Here is a 14,992-nt window from a genome sequence, read left to right on the forward strand (position 1 = left end):
TTTATTTTTCCTCATTTCTAGATTTTAAATGCCTTAATAAATTTGCCATTTTATTCTAATTTCAAACCCTTTTTAAAAAAAGAACAAGAAAGAAGCAGACAAAACGAAAGACAAAGTTGCAAATACTCAATGAAGATGCAGGAATCCGGCTTTTACTTGCAAAACAAGTGACTGAAAATAGCATAAAAATAGTTATCAATTCTGACATCACGACATAGACAACAGCACTCACTTTGTAATAAACTGTTAGTTACTAAAACAACAATGAAAAAAGTGTTCATGTACACAAAACATACATATCTAACCTACCCATTCGGTTTTTGGTTAACTACATCAACTGTAATGCTACGCTTCTTCGAAGTACACATATACACATTTCATCACATGAAAGTTTCGTCTCAGGTTAGAGGAAGCTCAGCAGCACAAATCCGCAACTTCAGACAGAGTATAAAGGTGTTTGCTGGAATAACAACGAAGGCACGAGTGACTACAAACAAATCGTTCTCCGCTCGCAGTTGGCATCGGTAAGGTGCTCTTCCCTTAGGATCAGGAACACGAGTGGGTATACACAGTTTCAGTCGTGATTCTCGCTACAGAAACCTAAAGACTACAAAAGTCCCTTTGATAATCAATTACGGAACATACAAGGTCTCATCTACACAAGCCAAAGACTGGAAAAGTTCAGACATGCAACACAAAGAATAAAGTCCAGATGCTCCACAGCACAAGTCTAATGAAATCAGAAGGACACCACAGCGGTCCATACAGGTTTAAAAACAGGCAAAGACCCAAATGAAATGCTCGGAGTTCTGGTTTGGCAAACACTGATATGTTGTGGGCAGGATGGCACACTGGTTAAAAACACAAACCAACACCTGGCACAGATTTCGGGAGTGTTCAGCAGTCTTTGTGTAAGTGTGTGTGTGCTTGCGGGCACAGTTTGTTCGGGCTAGCGGTTGTTCTTCATGGCATCCTTGGCAGCCAAAATAAGAGGAGTGAGACTCGAAAGAGGTTTAGCCAGCTTCAAGAAGGGATGCTGGGGGAAAACAAAAGATTTGATCAATGTAAAACAGTTACACGTGGAATTCGAACGTGCTTCGTGAATCTTTATGACTGGGTTTACCTGCAGCAGCTCTTTGCTTCCGCCTCTCTTCTCTACGTCCATTTCCAGACAGCGACTCAGGAAATCTCGGAAAATGGGCGACAGCTTTTCTGGACTTTGCAGCTCCGGGGTTCCGTTGGTGGCAATCAGGTAGAGCGCCTAGAGGACAAAAAATGACAGATCAAAAAGTGTTCACAGCTATCTGCACTTCTGCTGGCTCATTGCATCAATGCTTATTTCAACTCAACGTATCGCTCCTGTTGCCGTAAATCGCAGACAAATCTGATGTCTGGTTACTTTGACGCTGCAAACTATCCACGTACCCTCAGAGGATTCTCGTTGAGGTACGGCGGCTCTCCCTCCACCATCTCGATAGCCATGATGCCCAGGGACCAGATGTCGACTTTGGGTCCGTAGGCCTTGCGGGTCACGACCTCCGGAGCCATCCAATACGGCGTGCCCACCATAGTGCTTCTCTTACTCTGTTCCGGAGTGATCTGAGCGCAGAATCCAAAGTCGGCTGTAAAGCAAAAGAAATAAAGACGGGTTCGTGAGAAAGAGATTTATAAACCAGAGATAGCTCTCTCATCAACAGGACGACTACTGCGAGGACATACTGAGTTTGACAGAACCGTCCATCCCAAGTAGCACGTTGTCACTCTTGATGTCTCGATGAATGACCTGATTGGCGTGCAGAAACTCCAGCGCCTGCAGACACTGTGAGATAACAGACAAGAGGAAGCTAATTAGCTAAGAGACACGCCAACTTCCTCATAAGCGGATTTTAGAATGCATTAGTCATCTGGGTTAACCAGAAAACCAGAATTAATTTCATACACAAATCTCTAAAGGGGAATGTTTTGGACACACCTCCCGGCACACGGCCGCGATCTGCGCCTCATCCATGCACGTCTCGGTTACCACATCTGTGAGCGAGCCGCCCGCCAAATATTCCATCACTACGAACAGCTCCTCCCCTACCAAAAAACTGTAACAGACGAGCGGTTAACACTTTTAACCCACACGGCATCAGTTGTGAAGAAAAGCACCTCTTTAGAATCGAAGGCCTCGGCTACCCAAAGTCAATATAAAATGGCACGACGTTTTACTTTCATGACATTTTGAAGTGAAACTGGATTATCAAAACAAAGGTGGAGTTTGCCTTCGCTGCGAATGGATTGTGAAAAGTGGTCGTGCCATTTTTTTATTTCATGTCGACTAATGGACCTCTTTCACAAGCCTGTGATGACGCGTTCAACAGTCATCAGCATCGTAAATCGAGTTTTTTATATTTTCATTTTTTAATAAATGTATGTACGTTTATATAACACTATACTTTGCATTATATTACCTGTCTACAAAGTTGACGATGTTTGGATTCTTCAACTCCTTCATCACCAGAATTTCGTTGATAATAAGCTCCTTCTTGGGCTGCTTCTGAAGGTTGATTTGTTTGATCGCCACCTGATGGACAGAAACACATCGAGATGAAATTATTCCAGCATCTGATTTTAGCAATGACCGCCCTTTCTTTTTTGCAGTACCTCCTGTCCAGTTGCGACGTCTATGGCAGTGAACACCGTCCCTGAAGCTCTGTGGAAAAACACAACCGTTCATTTATCATGAGGGAAAGAGTTCTTTTAGATTTTGTTAGATCAAACACGTTATGAAATGAATTAGGTTGTTTGCGAAGGCCAGTTTAAATCATTAACCTCTAGTTGGTATTAAACTTAACACATCCCAACGCTGGCAACTGCCCAGAATAATCTAGTTTCAGTCACATTTTTATTCAAGAACAATGTTGCCTTGGATATGTCGACACAAATGTTGTTTTAGACACTTATGCTGTGTTCACACCAAATGCGAACAATCGCGTTCCACGCACTTTATTACTCACGGGCAAAGTTCGTTATTTTCACGCTAGTGACGTGAAAAACATCACGCGAAGGGGAGTGTCTTCACTCGTCTGGATCGTCAAACAGTACGAGCTCTTTGCGCAAATTTCTCGCTCAAGCGCCGCACGATTTGCGTCATTCGAATCGCGAGTTCGCGTCTTTGCAATTCGTGTTTGACGTGAACCCAGCATTAGAAAAGTCTTGAACAATACGGAACGATGGATATGAAACACTTTCTTTCAATGAAATGCGCTGTTGCGTCATGCGCAGTAATGCCAGGGACATTTATCGTAAATAAAAAAGAAGGTAAACAGGGCTAATTTTGCCTTTTACTCACCCTTGGCCGATCTTCTCGTATCGGGTATACTTCTTTTTTGGATCTCCAATGCTGACTATAGTTCCTGTGAGGACAAAGAGAGAACACATGCGATTTGAGAAGTGAAACTACATGAAGAACTTCTCGCATGCAGTTGTGACGTACTCAGCTTGTCCATGATCTCCTCGTCTGTCATCTTGCCCTTTTTGGGCCTCTGTCTGTCGTTGGCCTTAGAGGCGACCTCGCTTTCTGGAGAGGTCACGGGCAGGGGGATCGGATCGATTACAGACGGTCGAGTATATACCTGAAAAAATAACAGAGCCAGAAGTTTGAGTAGTTTTAAAACGTTTAAAAAAAATCTAAATTTAAAGACAATAATTGAGTCCACACCAAGCTACAATGATAACTGTACAGAAGAATGATATCGTAATCACTTGTCTTTCAGAGCGATTTTTCCAGGCTAATTAACTTTTATTGATGGGTGAACCACTTTAATGTGACTGGAAATGGTTCTTACACTCTTGGTGTGCTCCGGTCGGGGTGCGACAACCGGTGGTGGTGTCTCATCGTCGTCGTCCTCTTCATCATCAACAGTTCTGATTGGAGATGAAGGCTCTGGTGTTTTCTTAACAGGCTGTCGTTTCAAGAGAGAACCGGTATGACACCATTTCACGAATAGCTTTAGAAGTAAATAGTTCGATTTTTTTGCTGTGGATACATACCGATTGTTCACCAGAGGGAAACCCATCCTTTTCTATAGTAAGAAGTAAAACGATAAACACAAGGTCACACAATAATTCCCCGTAACAACAGAAAACGAGACAGCAATGTACACCAAAATGCTTGAAGTCCAGACCTGAGGAGAAGCTGAGGTACTTCTGTCGCCCGTTGCCCGTGGAGTCGTAGAACTTGAGGACGTCTAGAACGGCTTGAGGGTTCTTCTTCTGCTCGGACTTGGTGATGTTGGAGGTTTGCAGTAACCTCGCCCATTGCTCTGGCATTCCCTACAAAACACCAACAGAGCCAACAATGGACGCACACATTCGTGTTAATAGTTATTTTTGATAACAGACCAAGTTAGTACTGGACTATAAATTAATAGCTCTAGTACAAATAGAAAATATGTCTTCATACCGTAAACTCCCCAGTAACAGCATCGAATCCCACGTGGATTGTGTGTTCAAAGTCTGATGGCGGTGAGATCTCTGGTCTTTCTTTATCTCTGTCTTTTCTTCGACCACCTGCGACATACATTGCACAAACATCACAACTCCGCATCATTGAGTTTCACTCTATCATGTCTGAAAGCATAATAAAAAGTGCAACGATATTGCAACGGAGTGAAACGTGGTGACACATCTCTAGAGGCCACGGCATGTACAGTAATGCGTGAAACAGAACGTGAAGTCAAAACGAAACTGTTACAAGGGTGCACGTGAAACCAGTTGCAACTGTATCACAACCTAAATATCACTGTGCTTGGGTGCAAACAAACTCAAGGCACACAAACACTCACCCTTCTCGGCCCCTGAGAAGATGGAGATGATCTTATTGCGAGGCTTCCTCTCCTCCGGCACCGAGGGGAGGGGCTTGGAGCTGTGATTGGCGGAGAGCGCGTGGTCCTTCCCGCCACCGCTGAAGATCGTGCTGCTCATCCTCACGGGCGGAGCAGGCGGCTTGTCCTCCACGTCCCCATTATCACACATGGTCCCGGAGAAAGGGTGGAGGAAAGAGAGAGGGAAATAAAGGAGGAGTGGGGGAAATAAAGGAGGAGTGGGTTGAGGGAGAACGTCCGGAGCGAAGCGGAAGTGGAGATAAAGAAGAGAAGGAATTAGAGCTGGAGAAGAGGAGACAAAAGCGAAGGAGAAGCACAACGGAGAGAGACGGAGAGATGAGCGATGCGGACGTAAAGCTTCGGCAGGAGACACTAAAGCACAACCACCGTCAAACTCCCATACGCACAAGAAACAAGTTATCAACTCACATGGATTTTTATTTGGCAAAACTTTCAAGAAGTAGAGATAAACCAATTACTTTTGTGGCGTATAATAGGCAAGGCATATATCCGATATACCGATATGTGGCACTTGCTTGTTTTAACTTTTGTCAAATCGAGGATAATGCAATGACGAGGGGTGTTAGACTGGATTAAATTGCTCATTTTCATTTGGATTCAAACATTGCTGGACACATTTGGGATAACAAGTAAACATAAACTGTGCTAGTGTTTTTCTGATATTTTAATGCAAAAATCATCAATGTGTCTTTAACAGTCAACCGGTCAACAAAGTTAAGCACAATGATAGAGATTTCATTATTTTACTTCGAGATAAACGTTAGATTATGCAACAACAATCATTATCGGTTTGGGATATCGGCCTCTTGCCTGCTTTAACCGATAAGCCACTAGTTCGTTTTAAATTGATCAAATCTGTCCGATAAATATTGGTGGCTGATACATCTGTGCATCTCTCCCAAGCAGATGAATAATGAAAAATTATATATTTTCATACTGCGAAGTCATGATAATAATACAACAATACTAAAAATTCCAATGGACCTTAAACCGATATTGTCATAATATATAATATTATGTCAATATTAGGGATGCAACAACATCAAAATCTCACTGTACGGTAATACCTCGGTACGATGTTTGTTGCCATATTTAAAATAGCAAATGATGCCATAAGCATCCTCTTTCTTTATCCTCTAATCATAACTGTTGCATAGAGGTATGAGTTATAGTATGAGATGGGTCAAAAAATCCCTTTTATAAAATAAAATAATTGCACCAGATGGACCTTGCCAAAGGTTACATTATTATTATTTTTTCGAACATTCTCTATGTTAGGCCCGGAAGACCTAAGATCGTTTCATACAATCATGTGACCGCGATAATATTGAGACAATTTTGCTATTGCGATAATAACACGACATCGATAATATCGTTACATCCCTAGTCAATATATATAATATATTGCCGCATATAATCCTATATTTACATTTTTAGGGTTTCTTGACTGTTTTTATGGCATTCAACAAGGAGTCTAAAGTTAAACCCCACAGCAGTCGACCAGACACCAAATCTACAAAAAGCTGTGTGGTTTATTACAATGCAGAAGTGACACAAATCTAAATATACGATTATTCAGAACCAAATGATAAGACATCCAACACATCTGGACCCTGCATTCAATACACTCCGAATAGCTAAACTGTGAATAAAAGAGAGATACTAGAAAAAAAGTGTTTTCAGTAGTTCTGTTTCATAACCAAGTAACAAACTTGACCACATTAACAGAAATGAATTTACAATAAGAAAACAAAACCCACAAATTGAACCCCTCCACCAGATCACATATATCCTCACTACCCTTGGATTCACAACATAAATATAAAAGACATGACTAGTGAGTTTTCAGTTCAGGCTATATGGGTGGTGCTGTATAAACATGATAAATCATAATCTTGTGTGTTTGTGTGATTTAGCAATTCCAGGCCAAGCAACAGATATGCAGAAGAAAAACCTGCTACACACAAACCAGCAAGCCTACACATACAGAAATACAGTAATAAAAAGACAGCGTCTCAAATCCTAGTGTGCTCCCTATCTAGACAACACCATGGTGGAAATCACTGCCGCTAAAACGTTCAATACGACCGTATTTAGGCATTACAGGTGAAAAATAACTCCGAAAGTTGCGGTACAGATAGGCAGCACACTAGGTTTTGAGACACAAGCGCAGTATTTCGGGTTTTGTCGCCACTTACCTGTGAAACTAAACTCAAAGTTGGCTTTAAAGCGCTCGAACGGACCCGTCGAGAGTTCTTCCCGTTCGGCGAGGAACTGGAGCTGAAGTGTGACGGTTTTTGTGTTGTTATTTGTTGACTATCGGTGTATTTTTGTAGTTTTTGTGTTGGTTTAGGGAAGGGGAGGCGCCCAGCAGCGTCTCTTTCTGCCCTCGCCTGCAGCAAACAGCCCGGCGATTGTTTCCGGTGCGATGGCATTATGGGCAAACGACGGACAAAATAAAAGCCCCACGCTGTCTGTTAAATTGTAAGTTATACTTCACCCAAAAATGAAAATTCAGTCATCATTTACTCACCTTCGAGTCCAAATGTGTATACATTTCTTTGTCCTGATGAACACAGAGACAGATATTTTGTAGAATGCTTATAACCAAACAGATCTCAACACCCATTGACTACCATAGTAGGAAAAATGACTTTATCATTTTTATTTGTTCTGTTGAACACAAAAGAAGACATTTGGAAGAATGTAGGACAGCAAACAGATCTGGGGCACTTTTGACTTTTTTCCTACTATGGGAGTCAATGGGTGTTGATATCTGTCTGGTTATAAGCATTATTCCAAACATCTTTCTCTGTGTTCATCAGAACAAAGACATTTATACACATTTGGAACAACTCGAAGGTGAGTAAATGATGACAGAATTTTCATCACTTTAAGCTTTGATTTAAATTAAACCAAGTGTTCATTACAAAAACATTTATATGAAGAACTATAAACTATGTTACCTATTTATTTTGGTTTTGGAGTCATTCGCGTTCTCAGAATAGAGTCAGAATGCTGCTTTATCGAAAACATTGAAGATAACTTTGTTGCGAAGTTAATTTCTTCCAAAAAATTGTCTTGCATCCCACAATGTACACTTTCTCACATGAATACACCTCAATACTACACAAAACATAATAAACAACAATTATCGCTGCCTGCAGTCCATCAACTCCTTGCACTTTTTCACTTTTAATGTTGTAAGAAATTGAGACAGAAATAATACTTTCGTGACTTGTTTAATACATTCTATTTTCTTTACAACTTTACAACACATTTTCCTGTATAAAGAATAAATTATCAACAGTGGCGGTATTATGGTAAAGTTGTACCTTAAATAAAATGAACTTGCTTATTTACATTCATCGTTAAATACAAAAAAACTCAATGTTTTTGTTTACGTTGTCTTTTTGGAATGATTATAGGTGCTGTGCTTCCACATGGCTCGGAGGATCAAACTACAGCTCAGCAGGGTCACTAAAACAGTGACGACACAGACTGTGACGGTTTGTGTGGCATCTCCAACTGGAATCTCCAGGCTCACAGGTCCTGTTTCCTTTTAGGGAGAGATAACGTATTGCGATTCATTCAATTATTAATTCAATTTTTATTTTTCAAGCACTTTTAAAAAACACAGTGTACCAAAGTGCTGTACAGTTTAAAAAGATAAAATAGCATATACAAATATATTAAAAAGATAATGGAAGTTATTTGATTAACTTTCATCACCTTTAAATCCAGAATCTTCAACCATGAACACAAGCTGACGTTACCGAGCGTACAGGAAGCATCAACGACCACATGAGATGAGCCGGGAGGCGGAATCTTGCCTGTGATAAAAGAACAAATACTTATGAGAAAGTAAATGTGAAATCTGCTCGAGTTTAAGATGATCAAATTGTGTTTGCTTTTTCACAGCTGTCAGATTTACTTACATTGATCTGATCGAATTAACAGCCTGGGTGACTCAATGTCCACTTTCACCCGTACATGACCAGAGTCTGAGGGTCTGTGATAGCGTGCATGAACGGGAACTGTGGCTGCATGTTGTCCAGAAATCTCCGATGAAGAAAGAAAAATCAATGCTGTAAACCCGGTGGACAAATATTCTGGAGCTTCCAGGTCAACTTTTGAATCAAGAAGAACCTACACAAAACATTTAATATGCAGAATATTTTCATGAGATCAAATAGTTGGACCATATGTTTTAAAATATCATATATAAACAGATTTTCTTAAAAGCGAATAACATTGAAGCTGTCACCTCCAATCCTGTGTCCTCTCTCAAATTTGCCAGTTGATATTCATCCATATAAACTCCACTTGGCAGCTTTTGAACTAATAAAGCTTTGACATCATGATCCACTTTGCCATACTGAATACTGTATTGGAGTTCTCTACAACCAAACATTAGATATTTAGCTATGTATTAAACTTTATAAAACACATTGAGGTCAAAACCAGTAAGAAGAGACTGAAAATGTTACCTGTGAAATCCTGCTTTAGCTATCTTCATAGACATCTTTACTGACTTCAACCATTCAGACGAAAAACAGCTATGGACTGTGAGAAATTGGAGAAAAGATACATGATAGCAAAAGATCAACATAAGCAACAACTTTCGACGCATTAGCTGTCATTTATTTAAAATCTGGCAGCTATTGTAAAATAACACTATCGAAATTACAATCCGTTACAGTATTAATACCTTCTTGTGAGCTTCCACTGTGAATAAAATATAACACGGCTACTGATAAGTACAAATAAAAAGGCTGCATGTCGATGAACAAGCACGCATTGTACAAGTTACTTCCGTGTTTGATGAGGCTAGTACAGCAGATGGCGCTAAAGAGAGATTCTTATATTGAAATAGCGCAGCGCTGCTCTCACAAGAAGAAGAAGAAGAATAAGCGCAGAAAACGCATTTTCTTTTTTTATTTAAATTGTGGGTTTGTTTTCGGCCTGTCACATTATGTAAGTATGCTTTTAATGATACAATCTCTATTATAGGATTAGATAAAATTAAGCGTGCAATTGTTGCCATGGTTACAACAACATCTATCTATCGATCTATCTAATCTGTCTAATGTTTATGTGTTGTTTCTGTCCAGATGGGGAATTGAAAATGTCCACAGTAGCCAAACGATGCGGGGTAAAGTTTGATCCACCGTCAATTATCGTTCTATATGAGAATAAAAACACAGGCGAGATGAGGAAAAGAGTTATACCAGTGAGGAATTTCTCGCAATACTCAGGTATGACCATTAAAATAATGTTTACATTCATATCCTATATCTTTGAATAAAAACTGCATAGCATGTTTATTTTAATATTAGCAGTATTTATAAATGTATGAGTATTTCAAAATAATGATATATTTTGAAATATAAATTGTGCTTAAGTTCAACAGTTCAGTAATGTGTATGTAAATATATTAGTGGACTTTACATAATGATTTTGTATCATGTTATTATTAAGTGCTGTCCTAATGGCTGCTTCTCTCTCCAGATTGTAGCCGGGCAGCAGAGAGGCTGAAGTATCACATCCGTCACAGCGTTTACCTAGAATCTGTGTCTTTGGCTCAACTTGAAAGACTGCATCTGATTCTCCGCGATCATTTGCGAGGCCTCAGTCTGGAGGAGAGTCTGGCTGCTCAGCGGGGCGCCGGCCCCAATGACGAGGACCTGAATAAACTGAGCGATGAGGAGTTAAACCGCAGGAAGGCCCAGATGGACGAGCTGTTTGAACGGAACCGCAGACGAAAGAACGATCCAGACTTTGTGTACGATGTAGAAGTGGAGTTCCCTGAGAACAGCGTACGAGAGACGTGTAGCTGGGACGATCATTCCGATGATGAGTTTTAGAAGATCAGACACTGGAAATCTTGTAATCAGGTTTAAATCTGTCATGGGTTGTGTGTTTTACTTGAGGCGAAAATACACTACAAGACTTTCGCTCAGATTTTCAGTCTGGACTTGTTGCAGAAAGTCTGTGCCAGTCTGCAGATTTGATCAGTTAGTGTGTTTCTATCTGAAACTTTCGAAAAGTCTGCAAGCGTTGTGATGTCTAGGTTAAAAAATATCTGTTCAGGTTTTTAAAGTCGTGTAGTGTATTCCAGCCATTAGTTTGGGGAACTGTTATTGTATGCTGATCTATACATTTCATAAGGTATAGATTGTTCTGAAACCACTTCCTTTGTCAAATTAAATGTGGTTGATGAACCAATAGATGAGGAAGCAAGACAAATCTGCCAATATTTGGCCATTTGAAGACTATTACATCTTCTGAAATGTCACTGTGGTGGTATATTAACCCATTTCGTGACACTTTTGAATTAATTACTGTGTAGAATGTGTAAAATCCTACAGTATATTTTATACACTAAAAGTTTGATGATGCTTTAGTGTATGGTTTTTTGTTTATGATTGTTGTTTGAAAGATCTAGGCGAATACAAATTGTGCACATGTTACTATATTTTAATTATATTTAAATAAACAATATTTTTGGATGTGAATGGAGAATTCGCCAACAAACATCAAGCATCTAGAACTTCAACGAAACGCATTTAAAACGCATCTGGATATTGGCATTGGTCAACCTTAAGCAGTTAAAGACTCACAATTCTTCAAAGACTTTTAAACAACATTATGACATATTCTTTAAACGACAAGTAGTTTTAATGGTGAATATTTATTTGTTTTTAGGAAAAGCTTTACGGAACGTACAACCACGGACAGTTAGCCATGATAAAATGTTACTTGATTGTCACACTCTCAATCTTTGTGGATTCTACCCACAAATGACATGACACACCTCAATTGGAAAGTCCATAAGACAAGAACAGAATTAAACACATAATATTCTGCTTTATATTTGGATCACATTTATATAGAATCATGGTACAACAGCAGTGTACCTTAAAACAAACGCTAACACCTCTTAATCTCACTTTGGTAGTAGATCATCTGACATTTTTGTGCCATCGCAATAGCTCGGGTTTCTTTTCTGACCTTTACAGCGGGTCGCAATAAAAACTGCAACAGAGTCCCGTTCCATTCTTGCATCACGACTGACTGTAGAACTACACAGCAGAACCTCTGAGTGCCACTTGAGTCTGGTCGTGTAAAAAGTGCATGAAAGCCGCTGAAGACGTATGGCAGATACTGCCAAAAATCCATGATTTTAAACATTCACAAACCGGAACACAACGATGCAGCTACATTCTGTATTTTCATCAGATGTCCTTTGAAAAGCAGTAGTCCTAATTTCAGATCTCTCGGAGTTCTGTAGAAGATACTTGGGAACAAAATGATCTCCACGGGGGAATGGAGTGAAATTTGATTGTCCAACTCAAAATGAAAAACATGCAAATGAAGCCACTTACGTCCCACAATGTCTCTTCGGGATTTTGCAATTATGTGATTAGACACAATAAAATCTCACACTTGCATTTGAAAGTTTCTGTTCTGCTCTCACAAAAGGGGGAGTTTCTAACTCAAGTCCAGGCAAAATTGTCAGAAAAAGCATATAGCGTAATACATTTAACATCGGCTGCATTCAGCATTCGAAAACTTTGTTCCAAGTAAATTCTTTAGAATTTAAGGGTACGCTCGAAACGACTTGCGCAGGGCTCGAAAACATTTCACGGGTTAGTTTGGATGCTTGAAGCTTCAGAAATGAAAGTGTACAATGCAAATTACACAGATCAGTAAGTAAAAAGAAAAATATATATCATATATATCTATCATATCCTGGATTGTCTGAAAAAGACAGTGACAACACAAAATGGGAACATTTCAAGTACTTTAAAAAATAAAAACTTTGTTTTCTTGTGACCCTCATATATTTCATCATGGCCATATAAAGGAGTATATATATATATTATACTATTTTACCACAAAATACATATTTATACGCATATTCATATATAAACATAATCTCTCAACGTACAAATGTTCAACTCATTTTTTCTTTCGATCCTGGGTGCATCGTGGACAGAACCTGCAAGAAAGTGAAACGTGATTATCACTTCAAAAACCCATCAGTTTCAACAGTTCCCCATTTGACTGCCAGCTGACATACCATTTCCCTTTGGGTTTCGTCGTCAGGTCAACGCAGGCGAAGTGAAACCACTCGATCGGACACTGTTAAACAAAAGTATTTAATAAAAACATTAAAGACAGACAAAAGCAAAGACAACACTTTTAAAACGTTTACATTGACGGAACAGATATTGTATGGGCACGAAGCAAAAGTGATTCGTACGTCGGGGTTGTCGCATCCGATCATTTCTCCATATGACACTTGGTGACACAGGCAGTATGTGGGTTCGTTGGGGTCCACTGGCATGTCTAAAACGTCTGATGGGTGAACTGGAAGGATGGATTCAGAGAACTCAGGCCTGCAGAAACAGAGAAAGCATGCATGATGTCAGATGCATACAACACACAAACACGCTGTTGCAAATGTAAAGAAATAAAAAAGCAACACTTAACAGCATAAACGAGAAGGAACACAAAAGGTCACAGAAAGAAGCTTTGAGACACACCCGTTTTTCATTTTCTTCTTTCTGGGAGAATCGTCATCTGAACACTTCCTTCCTCTTCCTTTAGGGCCTCGTTTTTCCTTTAGGTTTCCTCTACCACCCACCTCTACAGAAAACACAAATGCGTGCTGTTTTGTAACTACAAAGTGTTTATGTAAGCACGCAAACACTTTGTAGGGCTGTATGTGTTCATTTCAACGTCTTACTCTTCAGTGCTCTGTTCTCTGGACTTTCGTAGCCGCTGACGTCTAACTTCTCCTTCAGCTCGTTTTCAAAGCGTGCGAGATCAGCATCAAGCCTGCGGATGTGTTTGTCCACCTAGTGAAAAGAAGCCCAAGTTTCAATAGCAACACCAGGAAAGAAGAAACTTTCAATGCACACTACTCAAAACAAATCAAGTATCTGTCTGAAAACTATTTCCATATTTTTTATCATACCATTTCATATGTCTGCATGGCCAGCTGAACTTTGTCATCGCTGTATTCTTTGCATTTGCTGAAGCCGTTCTGAATCTTCTGCAGGTGCTCCACTCGCTGCTCCGGGGCCAGATTTCGGACGTTGGAGATGTATTCTTCAGCAAGCTTATCGATTTCCCCTTTCTTTTCTGCACATGTAGGACAAAACAAATACAATACAACTTTATTGACAATGACAGTTGTCCTTCCACATCTGCACCACTTACAACAAACATTAGAGAAGAAATATTTACAAAACATATGTTGCTGGATTAGCTGTAAACAAACAAACAAACCTAGCAAGAATTTTGGGTAAAAACAGGGCCAATAGAAATATGTAGGTATCACAAGATCACAAAAATGCTACCTACGTAGACAGCAAACTCTATTTGAAGACGTGATCTTACCCTCAGCTCTGTTGTCCAGCTCCCGCATGAGCGTGAAGTTTCTCTGGAGCTCACAGGGCAGATTTTCAATGCCTGCGCAAATCAAAACAACGACGCATGTGGTAACTTTAACAACTTTTGCGCTTCAAACACAAGAGGAAACGACCATCTTATCTGACGAAAATAGCACACAGATAAATATCCATCACCATCTTACCACAAAAGTCATTTTATTTAAATATGTGCACGTGCAAATTCTGCCCAAAACATAACATATGTTTGTTTACTTGGCCAGCATTCCGACAACATGCTAACTCTCTTTAGCTCTTCACGAATAACTAATTCGCTTTACTTTCACGTCAGCAACATTTAGATCCTAACACGTAAAACCTAAGCAACAAAATAAAGACAAAATAACCGTTTAAAAAGGTTTTGATGTGAAAATATAAGCTTATCAACCTCTTGGCTAACTAGCTGAAGCTCGCTAATGCTAATCTGACAGTAGCCACCAAAACCGCATCCGCTAAAACATCTTAACTGCCCTTGAAATTAAGCGTAATCGCATAAAATATTACAAATGTAAATGTATGACATACTATCAAGGTAATGTTCGAGATATATCGCTGTCGCCATGGTGACAATCTTCTCCGTTTCCTGCCTGTATGCTTTTCTCCTCCGCCCGCCAGCGTGAGGTGGAACAACACAGGCGCGTC

At 39.8% G+C, this 14,992-nt stretch overlaps 4 protein-coding genes across 6 annotated transcripts; 1 reads left to right on the plus strand and 3 right to left on the minus strand.

Annotated features, from left to right (window-relative positions):
• Window positions 1-130: 130 nt before the first annotated feature.
• Window positions 131-7,308, minus strand: pak2b (p21 protein (Cdc42/Rac)-activated kinase 2b). Of its 3 annotated transcripts, none has more exons than XM_057326097.1 (15): window positions 7,088-7,308; window positions 4,830-4,995; window positions 4,448-4,554; window positions 4,170-4,317; window positions 4,036-4,067; window positions 3,831-3,947; window positions 3,479-3,617; window positions 3,335-3,398; window positions 2,647-2,695; window positions 2,454-2,566; window positions 1,973-2,090; window positions 1,720-1,819; window positions 1,426-1,622; window positions 1,124-1,261; window positions 131-1,036 (listed from the first exon to the last, which is right to left on the minus strand). In XM_057326097.1, exons 2-15 carry the CDS (start codon window positions 4,966-4,968, stop codon window positions 950-952), a joined length of 1,548 nt encoding a protein of 515 aa, XP_057182080.1. In that variant the 5' UTR covers window positions 4,969-4,995; window positions 7,088-7,308; the 3' UTR covers window positions 131-949. The 3 variants fall into 3 exon arrangements, with proteins under 3 accessions (XP_057182080.1, XP_057182079.1, XP_057182078.1); XM_057326096.1 differs by having other exon boundaries at window positions 4,830-5,150; XM_057326095.1 differs by lacking the exon at window positions 7,088-7,308 and having other exon boundaries at window positions 4,830-7,079.
• Window positions 7,309-8,115: 807 nt separating this feature from the next.
• On the minus strand, window positions 8,116-9,754 carry pigx (phosphatidylinositol glycan anchor biosynthesis, class X). The gene is made up of 6 exons (XM_057326319.1): window positions 9,601-9,754; window positions 9,380-9,455; window positions 9,157-9,289; window positions 8,828-9,038; window positions 8,622-8,722; window positions 8,116-8,448 (listed from the first exon to the last, which is right to left on the minus strand). Exons 1-6 carry the CDS (start codon window positions 9,668-9,670, stop codon window positions 8,290-8,292), a joined length of 750 nt encoding a protein of 249 aa, XP_057182302.1. The 5' UTR covers window positions 9,671-9,754; the 3' UTR covers window positions 8,116-8,289.
• cep19 (centrosomal protein 19) lies at window positions 9,740-11,359 on the plus strand. The gene is made up of 3 exons (XM_057326321.1): window positions 9,740-9,866; window positions 10,004-10,147; window positions 10,401-11,359. Exons 2-3 carry the CDS (start codon window positions 10,018-10,020, stop codon window positions 10,754-10,756), a joined length of 486 nt encoding a protein of 161 aa, XP_057182304.1. The 5' UTR covers window positions 9,740-9,866; window positions 10,004-10,017; the 3' UTR covers window positions 10,757-11,359.
• A 208-nt stretch (window positions 11,360-11,567) lies between these two features.
• On the minus strand, window positions 11,568-14,984 carry ing5a (inhibitor of growth family, member 5a). The gene is made up of 8 exons (XM_057326320.1): window positions 14,876-14,984; window positions 14,301-14,372; window positions 13,876-14,042; window positions 13,645-13,756; window positions 13,442-13,544; window positions 13,159-13,294; window positions 12,976-13,037; window positions 11,568-12,894 (listed from the first exon to the last, which is right to left on the minus strand). Exons 1-8 carry the CDS (start codon window positions 14,910-14,912, stop codon window positions 12,855-12,857), a joined length of 729 nt encoding a protein of 242 aa, XP_057182303.1. The 5' UTR covers window positions 14,913-14,984; the 3' UTR covers window positions 11,568-12,854.
• Window positions 14,985-14,992: the final 8 nt, after the last annotated feature.

Source organism: Triplophysa rosa, linkage group LG25, assembly GCF_024868665.1.
Source record: "Triplophysa rosa linkage group LG25, Trosa_1v2, whole genome shotgun sequence".
Taxonomy (NCBI): Eukaryota; Metazoa; Chordata; class Actinopteri; order Cypriniformes; family Nemacheilidae; genus Triplophysa; species Triplophysa rosa.